Consider the following 26,142-nt stretch of genomic DNA (forward strand, 5'->3'; position numbering starts at 1 on the left):
CCACCTACAGCTAACCTGGCTTCCTCTTATGCCTTCACATCCCAGAACCAAAGCCAAAGGGTCCCCAAACAGACACTGAGATCTGAGTGGATCCTAATTTACAGGATTAATTTCTCCACTATTACTGCACAGCCTCTCAGCTCAGTAGCCAAAACAATACAAGGATGTAAGAAGCCCTGCTTTACCTTTCAGATCTAGTGACCTGAGAAAGACAATTAGAAGACAGAGCCATACCTTCCCAGCATTGCCACTGAACCACTCTTTTCCCCTTATCCTCCCTTATATACACAATTAAGTAACAGACTATGTACTTCTCCCACCTACCACCATCTATATACTCTCTGCACACTGACCCATGTTCTCCCAAACTGGGCTACAAAGATCTGCTTTGGAAAGAGATTCCTTCTTCCAGAGCCATTGACTCCTCTCCCCAGCATTGAGTATCTAACCAGAAGCTTCCAGTGTAATTCAGAGTGGTGACAGAGAGCAAACATCTTCATGACTACTTTAAAATCTGCTGCACAAGGAACAAAGACATGTATTGCACATTTTTCTAGTTGCTTCAAACAAGATAAGATACATATATATATATGTATGTATATATATAAAACCAGAAATGCTTACTCAGCCTGACTCAGTACTCAGGGAACAAAAATGCTGCTGACTTCAGTGACTGCTGTTACAACTGGCAGACCTAATGTCTTGGTCTTTAAACCTGCAAGATGACAGTGGAATAATCTACAATAAGAGATAAAGGAACCTCACACGTATCAACTTAGCCTTTTTGAGCTCAACTCAAACCAGAAGCATTTTTGATAAAAGGACTGAGATATTTGGGATAAAGCTACAGAAAAATGAAGGAACAGAAGATCTCACAAGTTATGAAATGCAGGTTATTCAGAACAGATTCACAGCTGACAGCCATGCTCATTTCTGGTATAGTCTTTCCTTCCTACACAGGATATATATTTTGATATAAACCTTCATTCAATGATGCAGGTAGCATTACTATTTCTTTTCCAATTTTCTCTATTTTAGCATGAGTCAATGAGTGAGAGTGTGCCTGCACACATATGTTTGGACACAGATGGCACTGGGGAGCACTTAAAATAACTTTTATTTTTAACATACTGGGTGACTAGAAGCAGCTTTCCACACAATTGAAAAAGTCAAAACTAATTGGGGCAGATTAAGCAGACACTAAGCACAAGCTGCAAGTCCCAGAAATTCTGTTCTTAGAGTTCATTGCTGCAGGTGTCACATTGCAGGTGTCAGAACCTTCAGCACAAACTCTGCAAGTCTTGGGTTTCTGTGTCCCACAGTTCCACTAAACGCTTATGCGCTAATTTTTATCATCATTTACCTTTCCAAAAATGTTGATTCCTGCTGCCTGGAAGCCTGGAAGTTGGGACTGTGACACTGATTTGTCTGTTCTTGGCAGGTTATATCACATCTTACCTCAGTTCACTACCACATAAAATGCCCATACCAGTCTTACTACTGTATTTTCTTCAGTAAATAAAAACTTACTTTTCTTCAGGGTTTCCCCATAGCCTATAGGCTGTGGCAGGTAATTTTTTGGCTGGTCTTTCAAAAGCAACAGGATGCTTTTCTTGACCTTGGGGTCCCTCTTGATCATCTGTTGATGCTTCTCCTGTCTCTGGCTTTCTCTCCTTGAAGTAGCTCTCCTGATGGAGGGTTCCTTTGGCCATGTGATCAAGAAAATTCAGAATCCATAAGCAGTTCTTTAGCCACATTGGGAAAGGTTCTGAAGAAGAGAAAGCTGCATCCAAGAATTCTGTAAATGTCCTTTTCTTCTCAAGGCTCAGAGGAATTTGCCGTTCCCCTTGTGTCCAGAAACATCCAAGTGATCCAAGATCCTCTGCCATCTTTTCAAAGAGACCACTCCTCTGGAAGAAGTTACTGTTGACAGGGTCTAGGTGCAGGGCTGCTGTTATCCCCTGAAGTGTGTAGAAAACAAGCTCCAATATACAATTCTGTCCAAATGCTGCCCACAGCCCAGATGGAGGGTCCTGCAATGCACCTTCCATGTCTGAGAGGAGGGACAGGAGCCCATTGAATCCACTGCAGGTTCTGAAAGCTGAGTGGCTCTTGGGACTTTCCAGTATCCTCAAGAGTGACTACAAATTTGAGAAGAAAGAAGGCAAAAGAAGCACTTAAATCAAGGGAATTTAGAATATTTTAAAATTCCAAGTTTGTTACCAAAATTCCTTCACTGAAATTTCACTCTTTGAAATAAAAATGTTGGTCAAAATAAAGGCGATTACTATACAACTTTTCTCCCCCTCCCTTCCCCCATATATCCAATGAGTCATACAACCAAGATTTGAATGTAGTCTCAGGAGCAATCTGTGAAGTCAGCCTGACAGGTAGGGAATAGTGCTCACATGAATAAGCCAAGAAATCCAATTTCCTGCATTAGATATCTGAGTCAGTTAGCCCAGAGGTAGTTTCATATCTTCGGCTATTCTTTTATCAGTCTTCTCAGACTCTCTCAAGAAACCTGCCTTTGCCTTAAATAAATGAAAGTAGAGAGTCAATTGTAAATAACCTCATATAGAAACTGAGAGGGAAGCCCAGCTCTCCTTAGGCAAGGCTTTCTGCAGGTCTGAATATGTGTGAAAAGCCACACTTGACTTTTTCTTATATGACTTAGGAGGCCCTTTCCAAAAATGCAGTGACACAGGGTGATGCCAAGAATACTGCAAGCAGCAGGCTCTCCTCATTAAGAAAAGCAATAATAATACTTTTTCTCAGCTGAGGTATTTTTAAAGTTTGCAGAACAGTTTGGAGGAAAAAAAAGGACATAGAAAGTCATATCTCAAGACAATGAAGTAACTATATTTTATCTAACTTCAACAGGCTTAAAGCAGGTTATAAGTCAGTGTCACTTGACAATATTACACATGCATAAAACTCAAATTATATCACTTGTAAATTTCAATTGCTATGGGCTTGCCATTTTAAAACAAATCTAGAAAAGTTATTAAGAGCAGTGGAAGTAAAATTAGTGAGAAAAAAGGAACTTGCAAGGAAACAGTCTACTGTATTTGAATGTGATCTCTCAAGTTTTTGGAATGTTGCACAATTCATTTTGTAAATATGATGTTCCTACGGGCATCAGGGAGTTTTCAAATTTGAGGCCACACTATTTCACTTTGGAAAGTGTTAATTGTACATATAGAGTTTCCCAAGAGATATCCAATGAAAGAGCTTTATTTCACATCCTCCTGAAGAAGAATAGTTTCTAACAAAAATGTGTCTTCCTATAACAGGATCCAGGACTGTAAGGAAGGGTTGCCAGAACTGAAGAGGGAGGGGGAACTCTATAACTGTCATTCAATTTTGTATGGTAATGTATCAAACCAGGCAGAGACTTCTGAACAGGGAGTAAATTTAATAACTTCGAGTTGAAGTTATCAGAATGGCTTTAACACATTTCAGAGAAGGTCAACAGTAAACACATTTCCTCCAGCTCTAACTCAGTTAGAATTTAATCGCCTATGAGTTAGTATTCCTCTGTCATGAATCTATAAAACTGATGTCTGCTGGAAACTCCCTAACTCAGTTACTGTTAACAGAATTTATTTCACATGTTCCATTATTTGTTATTCTTCAAAACTGTCCACGTGCCATGCTGGAATATGGCAGTGTTAATTGCATTTGGGCTCAGACTTTAACAGCTAAATATACATTAGCAAATCAATCTGAATTTGTGTGTAACACAATCACAGTCCCAATAGATAAAGATAATAAATTCATTTGCTTACATTATGCTTTAATACAGTTATCATTTGTCAAAATTAGACACTGGTGCTGCATTTATTTTCATATTAGTTTGGACACCATACTCAACTTTTCCACAGATATTGTTAAAGTTTACTGTTTCAAATCAAAGCTATAAACTTTTTCCTATTTTTGTTGGTTTTTTGTTTAAGTAATATGGTTCTTTTATCATAGAAGCAGTTGTTTTATTATGCTGAAAGGTGAATTCCATTCACATTTGGTAGAGAAGGTGGAGTGAAACTTTAAAATCAGTGCTAACAACACTGATGTTTTTCAATTGTGTGAAGGTGTTGACCATCCATGCATTCCTAAAAATCCAAGTTCCCAATTTACCATAATCAAGAGCCGGCCCATGGCTCTTTTTTATTCTGCACTTACCATCTTGATAAAAAGGCAGTGCTGGGGTCAGTTTAAGAACAATTTACCACAAAGCCAAGGAAGTTTTGAAGAAAACAATGCAGAAGTGAGAGCCACATTAATTACCTTTAGCAGATCTTGTTTCAGAGACAGTTCCCCTTGAGTGGAAGAACAGAGGGCCCCAATAATAATGCTCATATATTCTTCATAATTGATCACTGATAGCTGCTCCAAGATGCTGAGAGTAGCACTCCTGTAGCACTCATCATCCAAAAATATCTTGATATATGGCACCATTCCATAGTCCTTCAGAACAACTAGGGACAAACAGGGTATCATTTGTTACTTAAACTATCCTTTGCTTGTAGTTTTCACAGGCATATTTTCAGTGTTGTTGTAAAGTGCCACATTTCTACACATACAGCAGGACAGGTAAAAAGAGCAGTTCATTAAACTAAAGATGACACTACTGGATGGCACAAGAACAACTAGAGATAAAACAGCTGGATGACCATGGTTTCCAATCATCAGAGATGGCATCTTCCCAATACAATAATGAAAAGAAAAAGACACCTTACTAGTTATTACCTTGAATGTCTCTTTAATTTAGGAAGGGAACTTTTGGATGGTATTTGGCAATATATTTACACTGTGTAAGATGCTGCAAACCTGATGATTCTGGGATTCCAGAGTGAATTAAGTGAGTGGACTCCAGTATTCAGTCAAGTTCACTTCTGTATTACTATCTTCCATAAGATTTCCTATACACAGACCTCTTAGGTATGCCAATACTAATGAAGAAGTGTTACTCAGCATGCATCTGATCCAATCAAAAGCTGGATGAACAAACAATGCACAGGAGTCATGTACACACAAGCTAAGTTTGTGTATTCTGTTTAAACACTTCAGGAGGATCCACATGGATGAAGGAAAAAAGCTGACTACTGGGATAAGACTTTTTATGCAGGATGAGAAGAACGTCTTTGTTGTATTTCTTTCTAGTGTAACACTGTTATCCCCACACTTCTAGCTTTTGTCCTCTGCTTTTGATTGAAGCACAAAAGTAAGAACATTTGCTGGTGCTTCTTAAAAGCATGGCAATTTACCACTAAATATCTCAAAGGTAATGCAGCCATAGGTATTTTCTTACCTGTGTTCCTTACAGACCTCACTGTAAGAGCAGCCACCATCTTTAGCATTACAGCATTTAATTCCTTCTCCGTGCCTTCTTCCAGACCAGGCAGATGAGTTCCAGCTGTCAGTATATTAAAAGTCATAATACAATATATAAGACACGGATAAACATAGCTAAAATACATTAAACCAAAATGGAAAGCCAGTTCTCCAGCAAATTTTAGCTTTCTCTTAAATATTACTTACAGGCTACTTGAAACCTGAAACAAGCAACAAAATACAAAGAGTGTCTAGTCTGGGACTGTGAAACACAGGTGGGATTCTGTGCTCTGCAGCCCACATCTCCTGCATAACTGAAGCAAGTACCATTAAAAGTGTTTTCTCTTCCCAGCTGATGTATATTTAGTGTTTTAGTGATAGCTGATAGGAACACACACAAATTAAAGAATATTACAGATTATGAGCTGTGAAGTGGTAAAATATGATAGCAACACAGAGTAATTAAATTCCTAAACTACAAGTCAAGATCAGATATATCCTGCATGTTCAAAGATAAACAGGATTAGACAGCACAGGACAGGATCTAAAAGTTGAAATTTGCAGGCTAAATTTTTGGAAACGAAGAGAGGGAAGTAGTGACTGTCTTTTCACCTGTCATCCTTCACTGTTTGCTTACATTTACAAATTACATAGCCATTCCATCATGATCATTTGGTAAAATTTACATCACCAATTTATCTAAAACAGTGATAGAATCCAAAGACAAAAGAAGGCCCCTGTGCACCAGCTCATAACCAGAAGGAAAGTTTTCAAGTACCTTGAAAACAATCCATATGTAAACACTGTTGTACAAAACCCTAGTTCTCTGATACCAAGAATACAAATCTAAGTGTTCTTGCAGGTAATGGATGTCTGGACTGCAGAACTTCTGGTGACATTCATGTCCCTTCTGTTGCTTGGAAGAAATGTGTATAAATAATTCAATTATACTTGCTGCATCATAAGTTATGCCTATTACTTATGTCTTTCCTCCTTTACTAAATTACTATTGCACTGAAATTTAAAGACATTTCCCAATTCATATAATACAGAAAATGCTCTCTGCATTTTTCTTTCTTTAAACTAGCAGCTATAAACTTTTAAATACGTGAGTCTGTCTCCTAAGTAAGCTGTTCCCCACAGTTACCATACTAGGACTACTACCTTCCTCTTTTTATACTAGCAGATAACTCTTATCACATCACAATGGGTGGTAGTAATTTTGTGTAAAATCTGGCCAAAATTCAATAACCACTTTCCATCAGCAGTACTCAGGATTAAAATGTTATTTGTAGAGGAACTATACATTGTGAAAAACTCTTTCTTGCTCCAATCTTAAGCTGGCATCCTAGAGAACCCTCAGTTAAGACCTGTTTAAAAATATGGGCTGAAGGTTACCATTCAGAATAATTCATCATACACTAGTGAAGAATAACCCAGAACTGTTTAGGCTAGTGGACAGAACAATAAACAGCAAATATTTCTGAGAGAACCCAGCATAATGTGTCATTAATTTAGTCCAGTTGGCTTGCAGACAATATCTAGCTACTCAGTATATAAAATACATAAATTTACAGTAGAAAGAGATTATTCATTCCTATTGATCTGCCTTAGTAATACAAGTCATTGTGAGTGGCATTATGTTGTACCTGACTTCCTCAGGATCTTGGCTTGCTTTCTCAAAAGTGCCAGCAGTAGGCCTAAAAGCCCAGAGTCACGGAATATATCACTGAATAACAGGTCCTTCTGGGTCATGCTGAGAAGACACTGGAGAGCTGTTAAGGTGCAGAATGGCACAATGTTTTCCTTTATCAAATACTGAACCTTCTTCAAAATTTCATGGGGGACATAGGATAGGTCTAGGACTATAGATTCCACCAGTCTGAAGAACTGGACTTGGACTGGGTGTGGTTTGAAATGGATTATGTCAGTAAATTGGCTGATAGGTTGCAGTGTCCATTCCAGAAGAAAGAAGTTCGCTCTGTTCCAAGCCCATATGGTACCAATTGCTGCCAAGATTCTTCCACACAGGTGCTGATCATTACTTTTCTGGAAAATGGACTGCAACACCTGAAAAGCCTGGAGGTTTTTCACTGTCATTCCTGTGGGATAAAACCATGTGAAATAATTTTTACATGAATGCTATTTAAGTCTGCAAGTACCATAACTATAATTTTAAATCATGTCTGAAAGTGTAAATAAGAGCAACAGACATGATGGATGTGATTGGGAGGCATATTCTTGACCTTGGATCAGACCCTACAGATGACATGGTCATTTCAGTTTGATGTTAGGAAGCATTCAGGCTACTGCAGCATTAACACATACATCAGAAGTTACCATCTCATACTCCTTCCTCCACATCAACACACAAAATGAATAGAGCTCCATTTTTCTGTGACCTGACTATACCTAGCCACATGTGTGTGTGTGTACATATATATGTAAATACATATACTGTACCAGAAGACCGTGTCCATTCAATATCAAAGTGTGATAATTGTGGATGTACAATATTGCCAGAAACTTTTAGTTCAGTTTTTCCACAGGTTGTAAGGCTAGTCAGCATGTGCAGGATCTCATCCAGATAGGGGTTTCCTTCACTTTGCTGCAACCGCTCACATCTGGAAACAAAATTTGGGACAGTCATATGTTGGTACCTTTGTAATACAAGCATTTTGGATATATCATCAGGCACTGAGCACATAGGAGCTACATACAGTAACTCCACACCATGGTAGAGTTCTGAAGCAGAGTTCCACAGACTGCAGGAAACTGAAGTGACACTAAGAATCTTCTGAAGAAAAGGAAGATAAATATTGGAATTTAGTCCATTTTGTGTCCTTTAAAAAAAAGTAACTATCTCAAAGAAAATGTCTGACTTGGGGAGTAAAAACTTAAACTTTGTGAGAGTTCAAAAAATTAAAACAGACATGCCCTATTAAAAAATGGGAGTATGGTTGGTAAGATAAGGAACTTACTACCTGAGATAAATACGAGAAAAATCTCAGATCTGAGGAAGAGAAACATATTGTGCATTAGCTTTGTGAATCACACAATAATGGCATGTCTCTCCTACGCAAGGAAATAGTTTGGACTGTAACCCCAGATTTGCCATAGTTCATGGACTGAAGTGAGTGTCAAAGGACACATCACATCATCCTCTTCTGTAATGTTTAGATGGGTCCATTCTTAAGGAAAACCTCAGCATCTGGGATTGGGTTAATGGCAGAGCAAGATACTGATGCTGGAAGCTGGAAAAATCTCAGAAGAAAAGAAAGCAAAATGTTCTGGTTTCATCTAAAGAGAAAAAGAAAAAGAGAGCAAAAGCTCTCTCTGAAAGAACATTATAAGCAAGATTCTTTTTACCTTAAAAAAAATTCCAAACATCAGAGAAGAGGAAATCTGGTCATACAAACCCTCTGGAAAGAAACTCTGTCAATCCCTTTATGCCAGTATATGTTGGGAACTGAAACTAACCTGAAGCCCTGAGTACCTGTATGCTATTTCTGTCTCTCCAGCCTAGTTACATCAGTTAAAAAGATGACAGCACTCATAGCCCTTACAAGCCCTTTTGTGGTTAATCAGAAATATGCATCTCAACACAGCTCATTTGTAAGAAAAAGCTAGACAATCTCTGGTAACTAAAGAAAACACAGCCAGTAAGATACAAGATTTTTTTCCAATTGTAAATAAGTAATTTTGTGCCATTCAAAAATCATGAGAAATCGTACTCACAGATATCTTCGAGTTCATGATACAAATTATAATCCTCTACATCCAAATTAAAAAACACCCTCTCCACCACAGTCTTTGTTCAGGGACCAGAATTCTCACAAGTGTAGAAGTAGTACAAAAATAGGTAAAGCCAGAATGGAAGCAAAAATATCTGGAAATGCTCTCTTCAAATGATATCAAAGAAAAGAAAAACAAAGCCCCTCTATGTCTCTGAGGAAGAGTCATAATGTGCTGTTTTGACATACCAAATTCAGAGACTGGTTAGACAACACAAGCTGACAAGAAGAGTAGCAGATTCTGGTTTGTACTTTTGATTAGGATAACTAGTGGGTTTTTTTCCTCATATGTTCACGCTCATCTTGGTTCTGAAGAATGTAAACACTTCAGACATAAGTTTGGGTGTTTTTTGTTTTTTTTTGGTTTCTGCACAGCAAGGAGATACTGTTTCCCTCCCTAGCTGACTGCATTTCTGGATCAACAGTTCACCTTAACTGAGACAAATGTCTCTGACCTACCTTCCCTGTAATATTAATTGAGGAAGAACCTTTGTCTTGTGTTCAGGAAGTTCCCTATCCCACCTGCAGACTAACTTCTCCTATGCTGTTCTCTTTCTGTTGTGGTTTCAGTAGAAAAAGTTATGTACTGCTTGCCTTCCAAAAACAACAATGAAAGACCTAATATCAAGGTCTTTATTACAGGCTTTTGTGGTGGTTTTACCTAGGCCTCAGATTGTCAGGCTCAGAGAATCAACGTGGATTGGGAGAGACAGCTGTCACCTGACTGGGTAACCAAGGAAATATTTCATACCAGATGATGCAAACCTGAGATACGAATACAGGAGTGGAAGGTATTCACTCAGTTCCATCATGGCTGAAGTAAAGGCAGGACACGTTGCGGCTGTCCTGCTGAAGTGGGCCTTGCTGTGGCTGCCACTACTTGTATTTTATTTGAATTCACAGAAGTAGGAACATTTTGTTGTTATACTTTCTGTTTCTTGCGGGGTGTCTTTTAAGGTGCTTATAGATCTAGAGTGATAGAATCTGTTTTCAATGGGGAGTGGGGAGTTATTTCTTGTTATTTCTAACTTGTATAAATGTGCGTTATATTGTAGTTACTCTTAATTTTCTCTTTTCTGTATAAATATATATATAGTTAGTTTAAGCATAAACCTAGTTTGAAGGCTTTTTTCCCTTTCCTCCCTTTTCTCAGCGGGGGGGGCGGGGAAGGGAAGCTTTCTCTCTGTGTTGGGCAGTTGGCATTTTGCCAGCTCAACCCAAGATACTTTGTAGCCACACAGGACTCCCTATTTGATTCATAATTTGCCAGAGACCACCATGCATTCTGAAAATGAAGCTTTATCATCCTCTAGAAGCCTACTAAAAATGTCTCTACTCACCTGAGTAAAATTTTCAGCAGGAGTTGGTAGCCATCATTACTTTCAAACTCTGTCAATAAAGCTGATGATACAGGATAAGAGTCCTTCACAAAGCACAAGACGATACTAGCAGCTTCACACACATCAGAAGCAGGTAGAGTATCAGCCAATTTAAAGAGATTCTGAACAGCTATTTTAATGCAGTCTACAGCTGGGGAAAAGTAGCAAGTATTTAATAACTGTCAGTCAAACAAGTTCAAAATGACTAACAAAAACGAAAAAAGTTTGAAAATTTATTTCTCAGAAAAAATAATAGTTAACTCTTTTTCTAGATAGAAAAGACATGAGGATATATCAATATCACACTCATTTCAGAAGGTCCGTGAAGAGCACTGCAGGATTTACAGTATGCATGCATTTCTTTGTTTAGTCCCCAGAAGCCAATTTAGTCTCAGGAGCATAAACTTCCAGCCCACCCACTTGCCCAAATCCATATACAGTGACTCCAGCTGTCTGAGCACAAGGAAAGCAGAGGCTAACCAATGTAACTCTCTTGTACTAAGTCAATCACACATTCTGTGCAGAGTTCACAGATTAATTCTTTGCTCAGTGAGACATAAGTAATGGGGTTACACACATTTTGTTCTTTTAGTTTAGAAAATAAAAATTCTTATATGCAGTTACTCCATGGCAAGGAATACTGACAGTAAGGTGTGCACTGTAAAACTATTTTTTCCCTTCTAAGAAAATGAGAATTGTGGCCTTCACACTTAATAAAAAAAATCAAAACAAAACAGCAAAAAGAAGTCCCAAACAAAAAAAAAAAAAAAAACCAAAAAAAAATCCTTAAACTAATTAAGCCTAGGAAGAAATGAGAATGTATCTCAACCAATTATAATGTTGTCCTAAAAGATACTGTTCCTCTGGCAGTGACCTCAGCCTTGTATTTAGTGTTCACAAATCTTGGGCTCACAAACTGAGTTACATAAGAAAAAATATTATACATCTTGCCCTTGCCTACATCAGTGTGACCAAGTGGAATTGGCTTTTGCCTGTAATTTTATTTTTTGTGTAAAAAACCTCTTCAGTTTTCAGATGACTATTACTGCTAAATAAAGCTCCTGTCTACAAAGTCAAGAGCCCATTCTTTGCAGATGACTGAAATCAGATGATGTAGAGATAAAAGTCTATCACAGGGAGAATCTTTTTGAGAATCCATTCTCAGTGGGGCTGTGAGAAAAGAAGAAGCCAAATTGCTAAACCAAACCTTGTAGGTACACAATGCTGTTTTTGGTCTGAGCCTTTGAAATTGTTTTCAGAACATGGCCTGTAGGTGCTTTCCACGAGTGACTGCACTGGTCCCAGAGAGAAGCAGATGCTATAATTAATGACTGAAGCTTATCAGCTGCCAGAAGTTCCTCTACACCTTGTTCCTCTTTGTACATGTTAAGCATTATCTGAAAAGCAAACAAACACAAGCTACAATAAAACCTTTACAAATATCCAGGAGATGAAGAAAAATTGATTGGGGGAAAGGAGTATAAGTTTGATACTAATATCATGAGAAAGTATGCAGTGAAATGAACAAGTAAAACTACCACTAGGAATATTCTTAATGGACTTTTTTCCCTTTTAAACTCATGCTGTCATGTTTTAACAAAAAAGTAAGAGCTATAGTGGTATTATCTCAGATTGTTTCATACTGCTCCTGATGCTTGTTCAACAGTTTTCAGTAAAAAATGACTTTTTTTTTGTGGCAGTTTGCATCAATCATCAGTTAAGGGCCTAAGTGTATCTGAGTGCCCAGAGCAAATGAACTCCCAGAGGCACACCTCACCTCAACAAGCATTTCCTGAGTTTGGGTGTCATCCTCACTTGTCTGTCCATTATCCCTGTTTTTCTTCAGAGGAATAGTGAAGAAAAGGTATAGGCACTGCATCAGAGCAGCTGGAAGTCCAGATCCAATGATGTTCCGTGTAGTCCTCTAAGTAAGCAAAATAAAGATCAGTCTCTCCAGAAGCTGACCACAGTCTCTTTTGTGTTTCTACATACTGACAGTAGTCATGGCAGATGAAAGAGCTACTGGCCTAGAAACCTGGGTGGTCTGTCCTCTGTCTGTGTACCCTGGGCATGCTGAAGTTTCAAGTATTGGGAATAATGCAAACACTGAGACTTAGGTGTCCCATTATTGGGGTGGCTACACAGCTTCTCTGAAATAAAAATGAAAAAGCCCTTTTTCCTACCAAGTCAGTCTGTGAGAGCAGATACACTGATTTCAGAAGCAAATGGCCATCTTCTGCTTCCACTTTCCTTTGCAGGAATTGCTCCAAAGCCAAACGAGCTTCTTCTGTTAAACACATAAACATTAAACTTTAGTTTCTTAATCAAAGATGAAATTGCTTCATTGATGCAGATTCTTAACAAATCTGACATATTTAACAAAATTACAGTAGCAGGAGTCTACTGATGGGAACAGAAAGACATAAAATAATTTTGATCCAACATCAGGCTCAGGTCAGTTAATGTAAACTACATGTCTCAAACTGACATATTTCATTGGGAATACCAGCACAGTTCATGAAGCCTGTCAGCTGAACGTACAACACCTACCAGGAAAGCCATGTGTTGCTAGCAGTACTTTTCACATTAAAGAAAGCTCCTCAGAATAGTGTGTAACCTACTCTTTAACTGTTTTATGCATTATACATTATATATTTCCAGGTACAAAAGGCCAGATCTTCAGTGCCATCACCAAAAACCAGTGCTAGCACATACCTACTAAAATACCTGGCTTGCTGGACAACATTCTGTCCCTGCTGTTCCCGCTTTATTTCCAGCACAAAGGACAGCTGAAAGACAGCATATTTCCAGAAAAAGTGAATCCAGTGGATACAGTATGGGATAATTACCTGCGGGTTTTCCATTGAGGTTCCTCTTAATTTCTTTTGTCAGAAGCTTGGAAACCTCACTGGCTAACAGCTGAATATTGGGGAATACAACTACTCCAGCAGATTGTTCCCAGGCCTAAAACCAATCGTAACTGTTAAGTCATTGACACATCATGTCTTTGGTAGATGGAGAAATACTAATAAATATAAATAAACAAACATAAAGATAACAGTCCCCTGCAAAATTCCCTCCCCATCCAGTATAGTCGGTTAAGCAGCACTTCCCAGACAGATAGGAGTATGATACTACAGTTATGGAAGACAACATGGAACTAATCTTTGAATCAAGAAACACATCTACTAGAGAGCTGTTACAGTAATTTCTACATTGAGTACAATCAAAACAATGTAACTGTTTGTTATACCCTCTGTCACTAATAATTTGTATCAAAAATTATGCTAGTCCCTTTCAAAACACAACATAAACACCCTGAAGAAAAACATATTCATAGACACATTTATAAACAATTTATAAATAAGTTTATAACTTACTTGTTCAAGAATGGACAAGCAATTAAATGCAAAACTTACTAGATAAACAACAGCAAGACTTGTTTATTCCCTTGTTTATTTGACAAACAGATCCCCTCTTAAATGATTCTTATCCCTGCCTTTGGGCAAAAAAAGTTCAAGAGAAATAAAAAAAAAAAAATTCCAGCAGACTAATACTATCACATCCAACCAGCCTTCAAGAATCAGGTACCATCACTTTTATATAGAACATCTGATGCTATATACATTAACGTATTAGCAATAGTTCAGCATTTGCCTCCAAAGACCAGCCGCAGACACCTCTGCCCCCAGCAATCTTGAAAATTTTCCTTACAAAAGTCTCCTTCTTCCAGAAGCTCTGAAAAATCACATTGTATGGCCAGATGATAAAAGGAAGATAAGAAAAATAATGACATTTTTTTTCCTAAAATAATTTAGTGCAGATGTAATAATGTTTGCCAAGAAATCAGTGCAACTCTTTGTGAAAGAAAATCCTCTACAAATATTACTTCCTTCCCTACTATTGCTTTCAACTCCTTGTTCTTTCACCATGGATGGCAGCTTATGGATGAGCTATTTCTTTCCCCACAAAGTGTCAGTTGTCTGTCAGTAATCAGGCAAGTACCTACTTTTTACTTCATTTTACTGTTGTCAATACAGTAAAATGCACCCAACTCTTCTTTCTGTGCTACAAGAGTGAAATGCAACTGCACAGTTTGCCTATCAATAATTTTCAATTAATAATATTTAAAATAAATTAATTTTTTTCAGATTTTGACCATAAGTTATTTTCAGAGACACTCAGGTGCACAAGCAAGATCCATCAATTCCTCCACTTTTGATGTGGAAGTGAGGGAAGATCTGTAAAGAACAGAAGTAAGCTGGGCAAACACAATGACAAGAAATCTGCAGCCACTTAAGAATATACAATGTTTGTCATTAAGCTATACCCTTTCTCAGAAGAAAGCAGTGATAGATTCCTGCCCCTCTTCTTCAAAGAGGAACATCCTCTTAACACTTCATAAAGGCCCTGTTATAGTCACTCTTCTGCTAACAGAAAGAGCAGGATGAATTTTAGAAGTTCAGATCATATGCAGCAGAGAGCAATAATCAAATGTTCATAGCAATGCTACTACATCCATGCTAGTTCATCTCCCTACAGTCCAGGTCCCTAATGTTCTGATTTAATTTTAGTGGTGATCTTCTTGTGGGCAGATGCCAATATTTGGAATTCACTGCTCTTTAAGGATGGACGTAATTATTTGCATATTCATGTTTGAGCCTATAGAAGATCTGGATCTGGAAACGTATTAACCTGACTCCATTCCAGGATGTCTGATCAGGGGAAAATCAAATAATATGGAATCAATATAACCTGATTTTCTTTCTTCCTCTTAAGTCTGTTTTTACACGTTTAAGATTCTGCCACAAGTTCCCCACGTCTGCTTTTGCCATCTGTCCTTCCTAGTTCATGGTTCGTGAGGAGATGTTCAAAAGCCATCCATGTAATAGAACTTTCTGACACTTTCTGAGGCACCAAGAGGGAAGATACAGAAGGCACATTAAAATGACTTCCTGGGCCTGAATTGCAAGCAGATGGCTAACGTTTTCCTCCTACACCTTTTCCTTCTACATCAAGAAGCATCAATGTGTAATGAGGCCCCACACCCCAGGTGTCTCCTGGTTGGTGCCCCCTCTCTCCAGCCAACTGAGTAAGAGCTAAAGCTCTTTAGAACATAAAGGAAGAGATGTACTGGCAACTGCATGATCAAATAAGGAAAGGAAAAGCAAATGAAAAATCCTCCAAGGAGGGAGATGGCTGATAAAGACACTTAAACATAAACAGGAGGAGGTGAGGCAGTTTCTCTAACTTCATGACACGTAAAACTCAAACTGAGATGTGTTTCTTCAAGCCAGTAGAAGGCTGGTATATGAAGGGAGGAAAAATCACATGGGGAAAGGCATGATGATTCAAAGCTAAAGGTCCAGATCCTCTACAATGTACTCTTAAATCAATGATTCAGGGCCAAAATGCTCTAGTCACAATTCTGAAACGAAATGCCTACAAAGCACTGCAAAGCTCCATCTAAGAAAAGTGGTGGAGGGAAGGATCTCTCTCTCAGGGCACAAAATCAAGTGTTAAGCTAATGAAAAATTCATATCTCCATTTTGAATATATTCTTTAAGAATGTAAAATCCTCTTCTTGTGAGCATTACTGCAATTCAAGAAATCAGTTTCTACAACCCTAAAGTGTGTGAAGTTCGGCCCTACAGAAAGGAAACACACAATGGATATGGATATGCCTACGTACATTGCCAGTCACTTAGCAATACTCACCTTGCCTCCTGGGAACATCTGTCCTTTGACACACTGGTAGAAAAATTTTATTTCTCATGTGTCATGATATACAAGCAATTTCCTGATTTGCTGTTCAAGTTTTAATTCCTAAGACTTCTAGATTTTATAACTTGTATCACCTTTTTTCAGTAACAATTTCCTTGGTCCTTTGAAAGTTTCACTTCAGAAAATTACAGCTGCATGAATGGCATCTCGTTATTCACACTTAGTTAATGATCAGCAAATCTAAAAATGTTGTATATAATCTCATCTCACCAAGACTTGCTTACTTCACTTTCATTACATGGTATTCAAAATGTAAAGCTGCAACAGAACTCAGAAATTTGGAGATCTTAGAATTTCAATGTCATTGCAAGTTCAAGGCAGGAAAACCTCAGCAAAAGAATTTCACAAAAAGCCACTTGCTTACAAAAGGGTGAGGGAGCAGTTTGGAGACTATTTTCCACAGCCAAGCCTGTCTTCATTGGGATGAATTAATATCCTCAAAGCATTAAGGATGTATGTGTTCTGTGGACCTTCAACAGGAAGGAAGACAGGAGGTCTGAAAACAGCTCTAGAAAAAACACCAGATGACTGTTGCTCCAAGCAAAAATGCTGTAACTTGGTGTGCTGTCTCAGAAAAAAAACTTTTTCAGCATGACATTTTAAAAGCAGATCCATGAAAAAAAAAAGGTACTTCTCTACAGGAAACTGTCAGATTATCAGTCCTGATCCAACTTTGAAGAGCATTCTTTGAAGAGCATTCTTTGAAGGCTGAGAAAGGAATCTTGCCCCTTTGGAAAGCCAGAAGTTCTGCAACCTGATAAAGTGGTGGTGAACTCCCAAGAGAGAAAAGCTTCCCCCAGCACATATAGTTCTATATGCAGAGAGAGAGAGAGAGATTCATTTCCAGTGACAGGCTCATATGCAGAGCAAGAATTCTTCTGTTCAAATACAGCCTCTTGTTCAGGAGGGGCACTCTTCTATGCAAACAAATCCAGAAGTAGAGATAAAATGGTGAAAAGTGAAAGTTTTGTACAGTAATCATAAAGTATCTGTAGGACCACTTAGACTTAATGAGAAGGCCACTTCTGAGACTCCAGACTGTACACACCTTGACTTTGCAGACCTCTCCTCTAATTTTGTCTTCATTGCCTTGGACCAAGCACAGCAAACTCTCCACCTTAGGTACTGCCAGATCCTACCCACTACTCAGTTGTTTTAATCAGACTGATACCAGTGAGTGAGCTGTTTCAGTGCTATTCATTGACACCATCATCTACTGTGATCTCACTGCACCAGGACTTAGGAGTTTCAAAGGTTCATGCTCCATCCAGCTAAGGGAAATGTTTATGACTAGCTGAAAGTTATTCCTGGTTTACTGTCATGGACACCAAAGATTTTGGAGCCCTCATCACAGTCATTTTCCCATGCACTCAATTCAAAATACCAAAACAGAGTATCACATTACATGTCTCACAATACCTCCATATAAACAGTGACCATGCATTAACTTTTTTTTTCTTCATCTACCCACTGGCTTTTTTTTAGAAAAGCAGCTCAGCCAGGTAGGAAACAGATGTATCTGAGTTTGGTCACTCAAGAAAACTGAAAACTCAAAAGTACAGACAACTGAAATATGCCATCACTAAAATATAGTTTCACCCAGAAGAGGCTTTTATTGTTTTTCTGAAAGACATTGTAAGAAACTGTAAAAATGAGATTCAATACCCATAAAGGTCAGTAAAGAGAAAAACAATTTCTCTGTACTACTACATTACCACAGTACAGTTACAGATAGGCCAGTTTTTCTGCTTCACTCAGTAGATGCTCTGCCATTCTGTCAATGAATGGTCCGCTCAAACAGTTTTCTGTATATTTCAGACTCTAGGAAAAAAACCCAACCCATAAGGCTCCCATTCACTACAGAGCTCTTCTAGTTTCTCCTTTTAATGTGGCCATCTCAAAAGCTGTTGGATGATGGAAAGTCTAGGGAATGCTGTAGGGCAGTCAGGGAACTGAAATGTTCTAGTTCTTGGCTGTGCCCCTCATCCACGGTATGACTTTCCCCCTTCCACAGTTTCCTCATCTCTAACACAACTCCTCTCTCAAGCAGCAAAATTAGACATCAACACAGTCATTAACCCCAAAATTCCATCTTAAAATTGTACCCCTGCATTTCCCCTAACTGGCTGCATGCCACAACCACATTTTCCCAGACTGAAACTGTGCTCACCACCCCACCACCCTCCCTCATTAAGTAATAACATAGATGAGGCAGACATGAAGTGACCTGTTCACTTTGAAAGATGCCTGTCTCATCAACATATTCTTTGACTTCAAGAATAGAATTTAGCCACTCAGGAAAGTAAAGCAGTGCTCCCCCATACACTTGTCTCATACTATCCTAGCAGGTTAGGTAGATGAAAGGAGGACAAGAAACTGTTTCTTCAGGCTCCCAGTGGAGCAAAACCATTTATAACCTACACAAAGGGATCCTGCTTCAATTAACTACACTGGCAGTTTGAGTGACCACAGAATGAACAGGGTAACAGAAATTCAAATTTACATCTTCGACATCTGCACCAAAGGCAACAAAGAGAACAAACCTTTAAGAAGAGGGGAAGAAAGTCCAGCAACCTTCTCTGTTGATCCTCTGGGATGAGAAATTGAGCCACCTGCTCATACTCCACAAACTGTTTGCCTAGAGTCTCCCACTGGAGGGTATGGCTCTGGGGTAGTTTGTCTTTGCTGTGTGCAGGCTGCTCCGGCACTTCTGCTATGTCTCCGTCATCAGGGCTTGACTCTTGCTGTCCTTTTTTAGGTGCGTTCTCCAGCTGCCCTGTGTATTCAGCTGCTTTGTCCATCCTGAGCTGAGACCAGATAAAGGCTCTGTTATTTACAGTTAGGTCATCCCTTACCATTCAACTCTTCAATGGAACTAGACACTGACAGTTTTAACTGTTGGAGTTAGAGAGTTTAGAAATATGAACACACTCTCATTCATTGACTCTTTTACAATTCTAATGGCAAAGCATCCTGCTCCTGGACAAGAACATTATCACCTTGCAATCACATGAACAAGCTGTCTTCCATGAGATGTGTGCATGTGCTACACAACCCATCTGGACTTTGACAGGACAAACTGGCAAACCCTGCAGCAAATCTGGATTCCAGCTTTGCCACTGAGCCTGATCCTCTCCCTTATTCAGTCACCCAAACTGTAAAACAAGTTATAATTACTACCATCATCAGATCTGCAACAGAAGAGCACTAGCCAAGAGCCAGGTTACGCATTTCATTGAGTACGGATGCTAAATTAGCTCCACATCACTGATACATTCCCCATCTAGAGTAGGGATGAAGCTCTGTCTGGAACAGGAGCTGTGTAGAATAGCCAAGGGTTCTCCATATGGGTGTGCTGGCCCAAAGAGGCCGCCAGATTCAGCTCTCGTATATGTCAGATACACAGCTCTGTACAATAGGTGTATTTTCACTACAACATTACTTGTTTTGCTGATCCTGTAAACTGAAGTGGATATGCCTCAATAAAGGAGCATGGTGCTTCTAGTAGTCTCATTTCCATCAAATTTAATTTAAAATCAGTTCAACTCAACTTGCACTATAGGCAGGAGAATTCTTCTCATACCCTCATCTCAGCCCCAAGTCTCATCTACTTTACAGCTTTGTTTACAACCCTAGTCTTCTGGGAGGTCACTGACATAGTCTTGAATCCATAGCAGCTCTAGTCCTTTGCCTTTTGTGACTTCACCCTGCTATATTGAGCCTACATAAAGACAACACTTACACCGATGGAAATCAAGCTTCTCCAGTTTCAATTAAAGTCATCCATATGCTTATTGGCATTTCTGTCATTGTCTGACTACTCAAAATGTGACAGGACAAATTATCACAGTGTGGGTAGGCAGATGGGAGTTGTCACCAAAATAAATGTAGCTCACTTTGCTTACCAAGTATACTGTCTTTTCAGAGTCCAGGAGAATTTTTAACACACCATTACACACTCTCCTTCAAAGAAAAATACCAATGTACCTTCATTTCTAGGAAATAGTTCTTTCTCTATGGTGTCACTTTGATTGCCATTCTAGCTTGTCAGTAAAAATGCCAAAAAGCAAATATAACTAAAAAACAGAGTCAGATCTGCACTACAAATACATACATCCATTAAAATAAATTTCAAAAGAGTGGTTATGAGCCTGGTTTAGAATTACAAGCCAACACTGATACTACATTTGGGATTCTCTTCATGCAGATGTCTCACTGCTTGCATTCTTCCCACTCCATGCCAGATGAATCAGTTTCACTTCCACAGTCACGCAGCAGCTCCACACTGCAGAGACAAAGAGCATGATATTATCTTGTCACTGCACCACATCCCTGGTGGCAAGCTGATGGTTCCAGCGGACACCTATGCCTAGATGTAAATGCTAATACTTCACAGTACAGCAGACTCTAATTTACTCTACCACAGCCCATACTCTGTCCTTTGCTGGGAGACAGAGGGCTATGAAATTTTGATCAGTCTCCAAGGAACAGTCAGTCTAGAACTTCCTATCTCAACAACATTTTGTGTTTCACTGCTGTTGTTTTCCCTTATTATCTGTGCTAAGACAACACAGTCCTGTGAGCAGGAAAATTGTGATGACTGTCTGCACAGAGTAAACAGGAAGACTCTGTTCCTCATGACTGTGTGGGGGTTACATTTGTCATATGTTATACTTAACTCTGGTGTGGAATTTTGGCCCACGTGAGTCATCATGAAGCTATACAGGGTGTTGATTGAGAAAGCCTGAGTACTGTTCTAGGGGCTTCAGTGAGCACGGTTCACTTACTTTTTCAGTAAGGCTGCTCTCACATCCCAAATGGCACAACCATTCTCTTCTTAAGGAAATCTCTCACCTTGGAAGCAACTCTGCTAAGCCTGGATCAATGCTAAGCAAGAAGTAACTCACTCCCAGTGCCTACATTAATCTTTGTCGTTTGCATAGAGAAACCCAAAGTTCTTTACAGAGGCATTCTACAAATGGTGAAACCAAGTCATGGAGAGGTGAAATGAAGTGCCCTCAGAAAGTCAGTGAGTGATCAATCAGCTTCCTAAACTGCACTGCACTGCATGGCCCTGCAAATATGTTTACCAATTTTCTCTCTTTCTATTCATACTTTCTTTATGGAGGAGGACTTTCTTGTTTGGTGGCACATCTAAAGCAAATAGGGATAATCACTCAAAAAATGTTTGTTCTATGAATCCATGCAATGATGGAGTTCTTTCCATCCCAACAGAAACTCTTATAACCAGATACACACACACAACTTCATTAATAAAGATTAATTATAGCAAGCTATGTAAGACTTTTGAGTGTATGTAAAAATATTTAATCTCCTGAAATACATGAAAGTAAAATTAGGATTATTATTTTCCTTGTTATTTCTCCCAACTATCCAGGTCACAAAAGTTGTAATAGACTAAATATCAGTCCTCAAGTGTTAGTCTGTTGACTCCACCTACATTATCTGCTTTAAATGCTACTTCTCCTAATAGTCTTCTTTTGTGCCTACAATTTGATTAAGATTTCTAAATCCTTTACAATTTCTATTCCTCTTAGAGGATAATGATTCTTCTAGACCAACCCCAAAATCACAGGCTCCAGCATTCAAATGCCTTTGGTATTATGGATAGCTTAGATATGTTGATAAGTTCTTACATGTTGTCTCTCTTCTCCATTCTGCTGTTTGTTCCAATCTTCAGTGTAAGTTAATAGCCTATTTCAGTTTTGATAAGTTTTTTTGTTTGATGCTTGATTAAGATTCATAAGATACTTTTTGATAAATATCACAATGATACAAAAAGTAAAGTCTAAATAAGAAATGTTAGAAGACATGAAGGGAAAATGTATCAAATAAATCTGATGCTATCATTCAGAAAGTAGCGTCAAGTTACAGAGAGGAAATGTAACTTAATCATGTATTTTCCCTTTTTTTAAATGAAGTTGATGTGAAGTCACATGGCAATGTGGTTATGCCTTTTCAAACCGAAAAGACAAAAGGGAAGAAAAGCCTGTCCAAAGCTGGTAGAAGGACTGGTAGAACACTGTTACAAACAGCTTACTAGTTGAACAAACATGATTTTTCAAATGACATTTTATTTATCTGTGATTACCTCCCCCAGCAGTTCAAAGAAGGATCCCATTCAGCTACAAAATCCCAATTTGTACCAACATCAAGTTTACCTATACATTTAAAATCATTTGTTATAACAGCAAGATGGCTGACCAAAAGACAATCAGTCTCAAACGAATTCAGAGACTGGTCCACTTTTTATGGTAAGTATCTGCAAAAAATTTTAGATATTTGAGTGTACATGGAAAACTTTAATGTCCAGAAGCACATGAAAGCAAAATAACGACTATAATTTACCTCCTTATTTAAGTTGTTCACATGACAAGATACATGTTAGACTAAATATCAGACCTCTACAACTATCTGCTTTAAATATTCCTTCTCCTGATAGCCTTTTCTTAACTATTAAATCCCAGGATTTTAGTGACTATCAGAAACACACAGCTCAGAGCATCCCAAAAATCCACTGTGTGATACTCCTTTACAACTGCTTCCTTTCCCTGGCTGTTTAATGAACACAATTACAGTTAATAATTTTAAATGCTAAAAACAGATAATTCCAGTTCCTCTCAAGAAAAGCTGTCTGATGCATCACAGGTCCAAGCAATAGAAGGAATCACTTGTTTCTTCCATGAAACACTGTACCTCACAAATTCTTGTTCACTTCCAATTCAATTGCAAACTCCTTGTGGCTCACACCACTCTGTGCTCACAGGAAATCACAGCACCTGGGAATGAACAGTGTGCCAGATGCCCTACATCTACTACCCTCTTACCTTTGACCCTCTTAATCATCCTTGTTCTTCCTCCCTTAACTCTTTCTGCCTTCCTTGAATTATCTACATCTATCAGTTCTATGTCTATTGACATATTTCATGAGATAAACAGAAAAAACACCACCAAAAAGATTTACACTTAAATATCACTATATTTACCTTCTCCAATAGGAGGAATGCAATAACTTCAATCAAGTTGCAAAATCAAATATCCTACCCATCCTCAACAGTTCCATTTAATCATAAAATCTACAGGGAAGGTATTCTCTCTTCCTAAGTTCTGACACAATGCTTTGTACAACAGGAGCCGAACCTGGCTGGTGCCTTGAAAAACAAAGAGATGACAAAATACAAGTAACAAGGGTTTTAAAACACTTTTCAACTTAAAGAAGGTTGAATACTGTCCAAAGAACAAGTCCCATTTCAATAGGATATAGATCATACTTCATCAGTAACATAAATATAATTTCAGCTTGTTTCAAGAAGGCATTATTTTCAAAGGAGTTGCTTTCATTTACACTAGGAATTCATTTGTACAAGCATTTTTTTTGCTTTTTAAGTACATCTAAATTGGACAAGGCATTTCTATAGTATAACTTCAAAAATAATAAATTCAATTTGAAACATTCAGCTGCATTTCTCTTTATATTTGTTTGAAGATCATCTCCAAAAGTAGGTGTAAAACTGACCTAGGCCCTTCCTTATGTACCCAGTCTTCATCATATCATTTTTAAAAGTATCTTCTAAATATGCAACTTGGAACAGGTACTTCCCTGAATTGCATGTACCCTACTTCATACAAGGGAGAAGGAGAGATATTGGGTATACTTGCTCTTGAGATGTGGTCCTCCTGGAAGTGAAGTACTGCCCCATCTCAGAGCAAACAGAATGCTTCTGTTCAGCCACAAATAAAGTAGTAGTAACAAACTCAAGGGTCTAAAGACCAGTGTAATTCTGATAATCTCAACACAACAGCTCATTAGATATGGACATTCAGTTAAATCATACCTAACAAGTCTTCACTAGCAGCAGCAACAGATCTTCAATCCTGTTAGCATCTCTAGATTAAATGATACAAGCAAACCACTGATCCCTTTTCCTCTTTGCACTGCTGTTTATGGTGAACTTTGAAACCTTTGCCATTTGAAAATGGTCTTGCCACAACAAACCAATTGCAGATTGGATACTACAGTTTCCTTCAACATTTAACAGTCTGATCCTTTTGCTTTTAGAGTAAATCTCTTGACATACCTGGGCTTCTAGATTTGGCAGCTCCTGTTGAAGTCAATAACCACATCCAGAGAAAGGAGTGTTACTGCTTCTGTCCTAACAGGCATCTTGGTTCATGCAGCAGCTCCCACTCTGCTCTTTAAACTTTCCACTGTGAATCACCTGATTAGCTGCTGCACTTACTTCCTGAGGAAAGCAGAAGTGAAAAGCAAATGAACCACAGCTTAGGACCCACCAAGCTCCCAAAGCAACTCAAAACAGTTCAGCTAACACACAAACCTGGCAGGCATAGCATGTGTCTCCCTGGGTCAAGAACAACCAGGTATTCTCTGGTCTGTAACATATTCACAAAGGAGGTGGTAAGGAAGATTGGGACTTGCTTAATTTTGTTTTTACATTTAAGGTTTACAAAAACTACTACAGGAATACAGCATCACAAAGCTCATGCTTTCTGTGCAACAATCTGTGCCCAAAGACAGTCAGCAATTGGAGTCTTTCCTCAAATGCAGCACCCTTAAAATAAATACATTTCAATGCTGAGGTGAATGCTTGTCCCTGACCTCTCCACTCAAATGGTCAAGGCTTCTACTCAGATTAAGAGGCAAACAAGTACTATAAGCTCACTGACAACATAAATTAACCTAGATAGCTATGGAACTGGGGGAACATTTTTTCTCAGTTGTGTAGTTGCTTTTTTGCTCTCCATAAAAGCATATCTGGAAGGCTTTATAACTGTTTTGTAAGAGGAGGTGGAGTTTAAATGTTTTTACACAGGAAATTCAAGTGTTTCCAACTGCTTCTCCCCAACAATTTTATAGTGTGATTCCTACAATAGTGATGTTGAGAATCAGTGGGATCATGGCCTTACAGCAACTAACACCAAGGTGGTTAAAGCCATCTGTTTTCTGTTAACATCTACTTCACTCAAATGCTTGAAAAACTGTTCAGGAGGAAAAACTAACTTTCTCTGCCAGCTAAACTGTAATTTAGCTGAATGAAGTGCAGCTAATCCAGGCTGAAGGCTCCTGATGAGTAATAAAATAAGACAGCAATTGCCCCATACACTACATGGACCTCTTTGATGTAGTGGTGTTCCTGGCACAGAACTATCTGAGATGACTGTTCTCATCCCTTCCAGTAGAAATACATTGTATTGAAAGAACATATAAACAATAAAGGCAAAGGCAAAATCATGGATTTGGTTCATCCCTTTACAGGTTTTACCAGGAATTAAGCAGCTCTGTGGCCTTGTTTTGGAAAGCATTAGCTAAACTAGGTACAACCTACAGGGTGTTTTCCAAGAAAATAAAAGGTCACACTGAGCTACCCACACCCAGGGCAGCTCCAATGAATGTTGCATTTTGCCACTTTTGCAAACACCAGAACTCAGTGTTGTGCTGGCATGGCTAGCAGACCCCTGGCCTGCTCTGAGCATGGGCCAAGCAAGCTCATGCAGCCTGTGAAAGGCTGTGCCAACATACCCACTACTCTTCTGCCTTAGTCTACTCACATACTAGCTGATATGTTCCCAGTGGCAATCTAGCCAAAGCCACAGCAGTGAGAAGAATAGCAGAAGCACAGAGACCCAGAAGGGAATATTAATATTAGCCCAGAGAGAACATCATCGCTTTTGACTTCCTAACTCAGAAACAAGCCTAAATGTGCTTCATTTCCATCCTGTTACTGTCAGTTTAAAATCACAAAATGAAAGGTCATTTGCAGAAGCTTCTCCATTCTGTTTGATCAGAATTTTATTTCCCGGGAGCCTTC

At 38.7% G+C, this 26,142-nt stretch overlaps 1 protein-coding gene across 8 annotated transcripts in view; it reads right to left on the reverse strand.

Annotated features, from left to right (window-relative positions):
• Positions 1–24,508, reverse strand: part of WDFY4 (WDFY family member 4) — a 128,713-nt gene extending 104,205 nt beyond the window's left edge. For 3 of the 8 annotated variants that reach the window (XM_071564292.1, XM_071564297.1, XM_071564299.1), the window contains exons 1-13: positions 24,394–24,508; positions 20,480–20,579; positions 18,838–19,101; positions 13,360–13,474; positions 12,694–12,797; positions 12,288–12,434; positions 11,718–11,907; positions 10,472–10,661; positions 7,801–7,961; positions 6,987–7,439; positions 5,315–5,419; positions 4,291–4,481; positions 1,531–2,141 (exon numbers count right to left, since the gene is read on the reverse strand). In XM_071564292.1, coding sequence (XP_071420393.1) covers positions 1,531–2,141; positions 4,291–4,481; positions 5,315–5,419; positions 6,987–7,439; positions 7,801–7,961; positions 10,472–10,661; positions 11,718–11,907; positions 12,288–12,434; positions 12,694–12,797; positions 13,360–13,474; positions 18,838–19,101; positions 20,480–20,497 — 2,549 coding nt within the window. In that variant the 5' untranslated portion in view covers positions 20,498–20,579; positions 24,394–24,508. Of the gene's footprint in view, positions 1–1,530; positions 2,142–4,290; positions 4,482–5,314; positions 5,420–6,986; positions 7,440–7,800; positions 7,962–10,471; positions 10,662–11,717; positions 11,908–12,287; positions 12,435–12,693; positions 12,798–13,359; positions 13,475–18,837; positions 19,102–20,479; positions 20,580–23,301; positions 23,467–24,393 lie in introns of all 8 variants that reach the window. The other 5 variants (XM_071564293.1, XM_071564298.1, XM_071564295.1 and 2 more) reach the window with 5 other exon arrangements.
• Between the last annotated feature and the right edge of the window lie 1,634 nt (positions 24,509–26,142).

Source organism: Pithys albifrons, chromosome 9 (genome assembly GCF_047495875.1).
Source record: "Pithys albifrons albifrons isolate INPA30051 chromosome 9, PitAlb_v1, whole genome shotgun sequence".
NCBI classification, from domain to species: domain Eukaryota; kingdom Metazoa; phylum Chordata; class Aves; order Passeriformes; family Thamnophilidae; genus Pithys; species Pithys albifrons.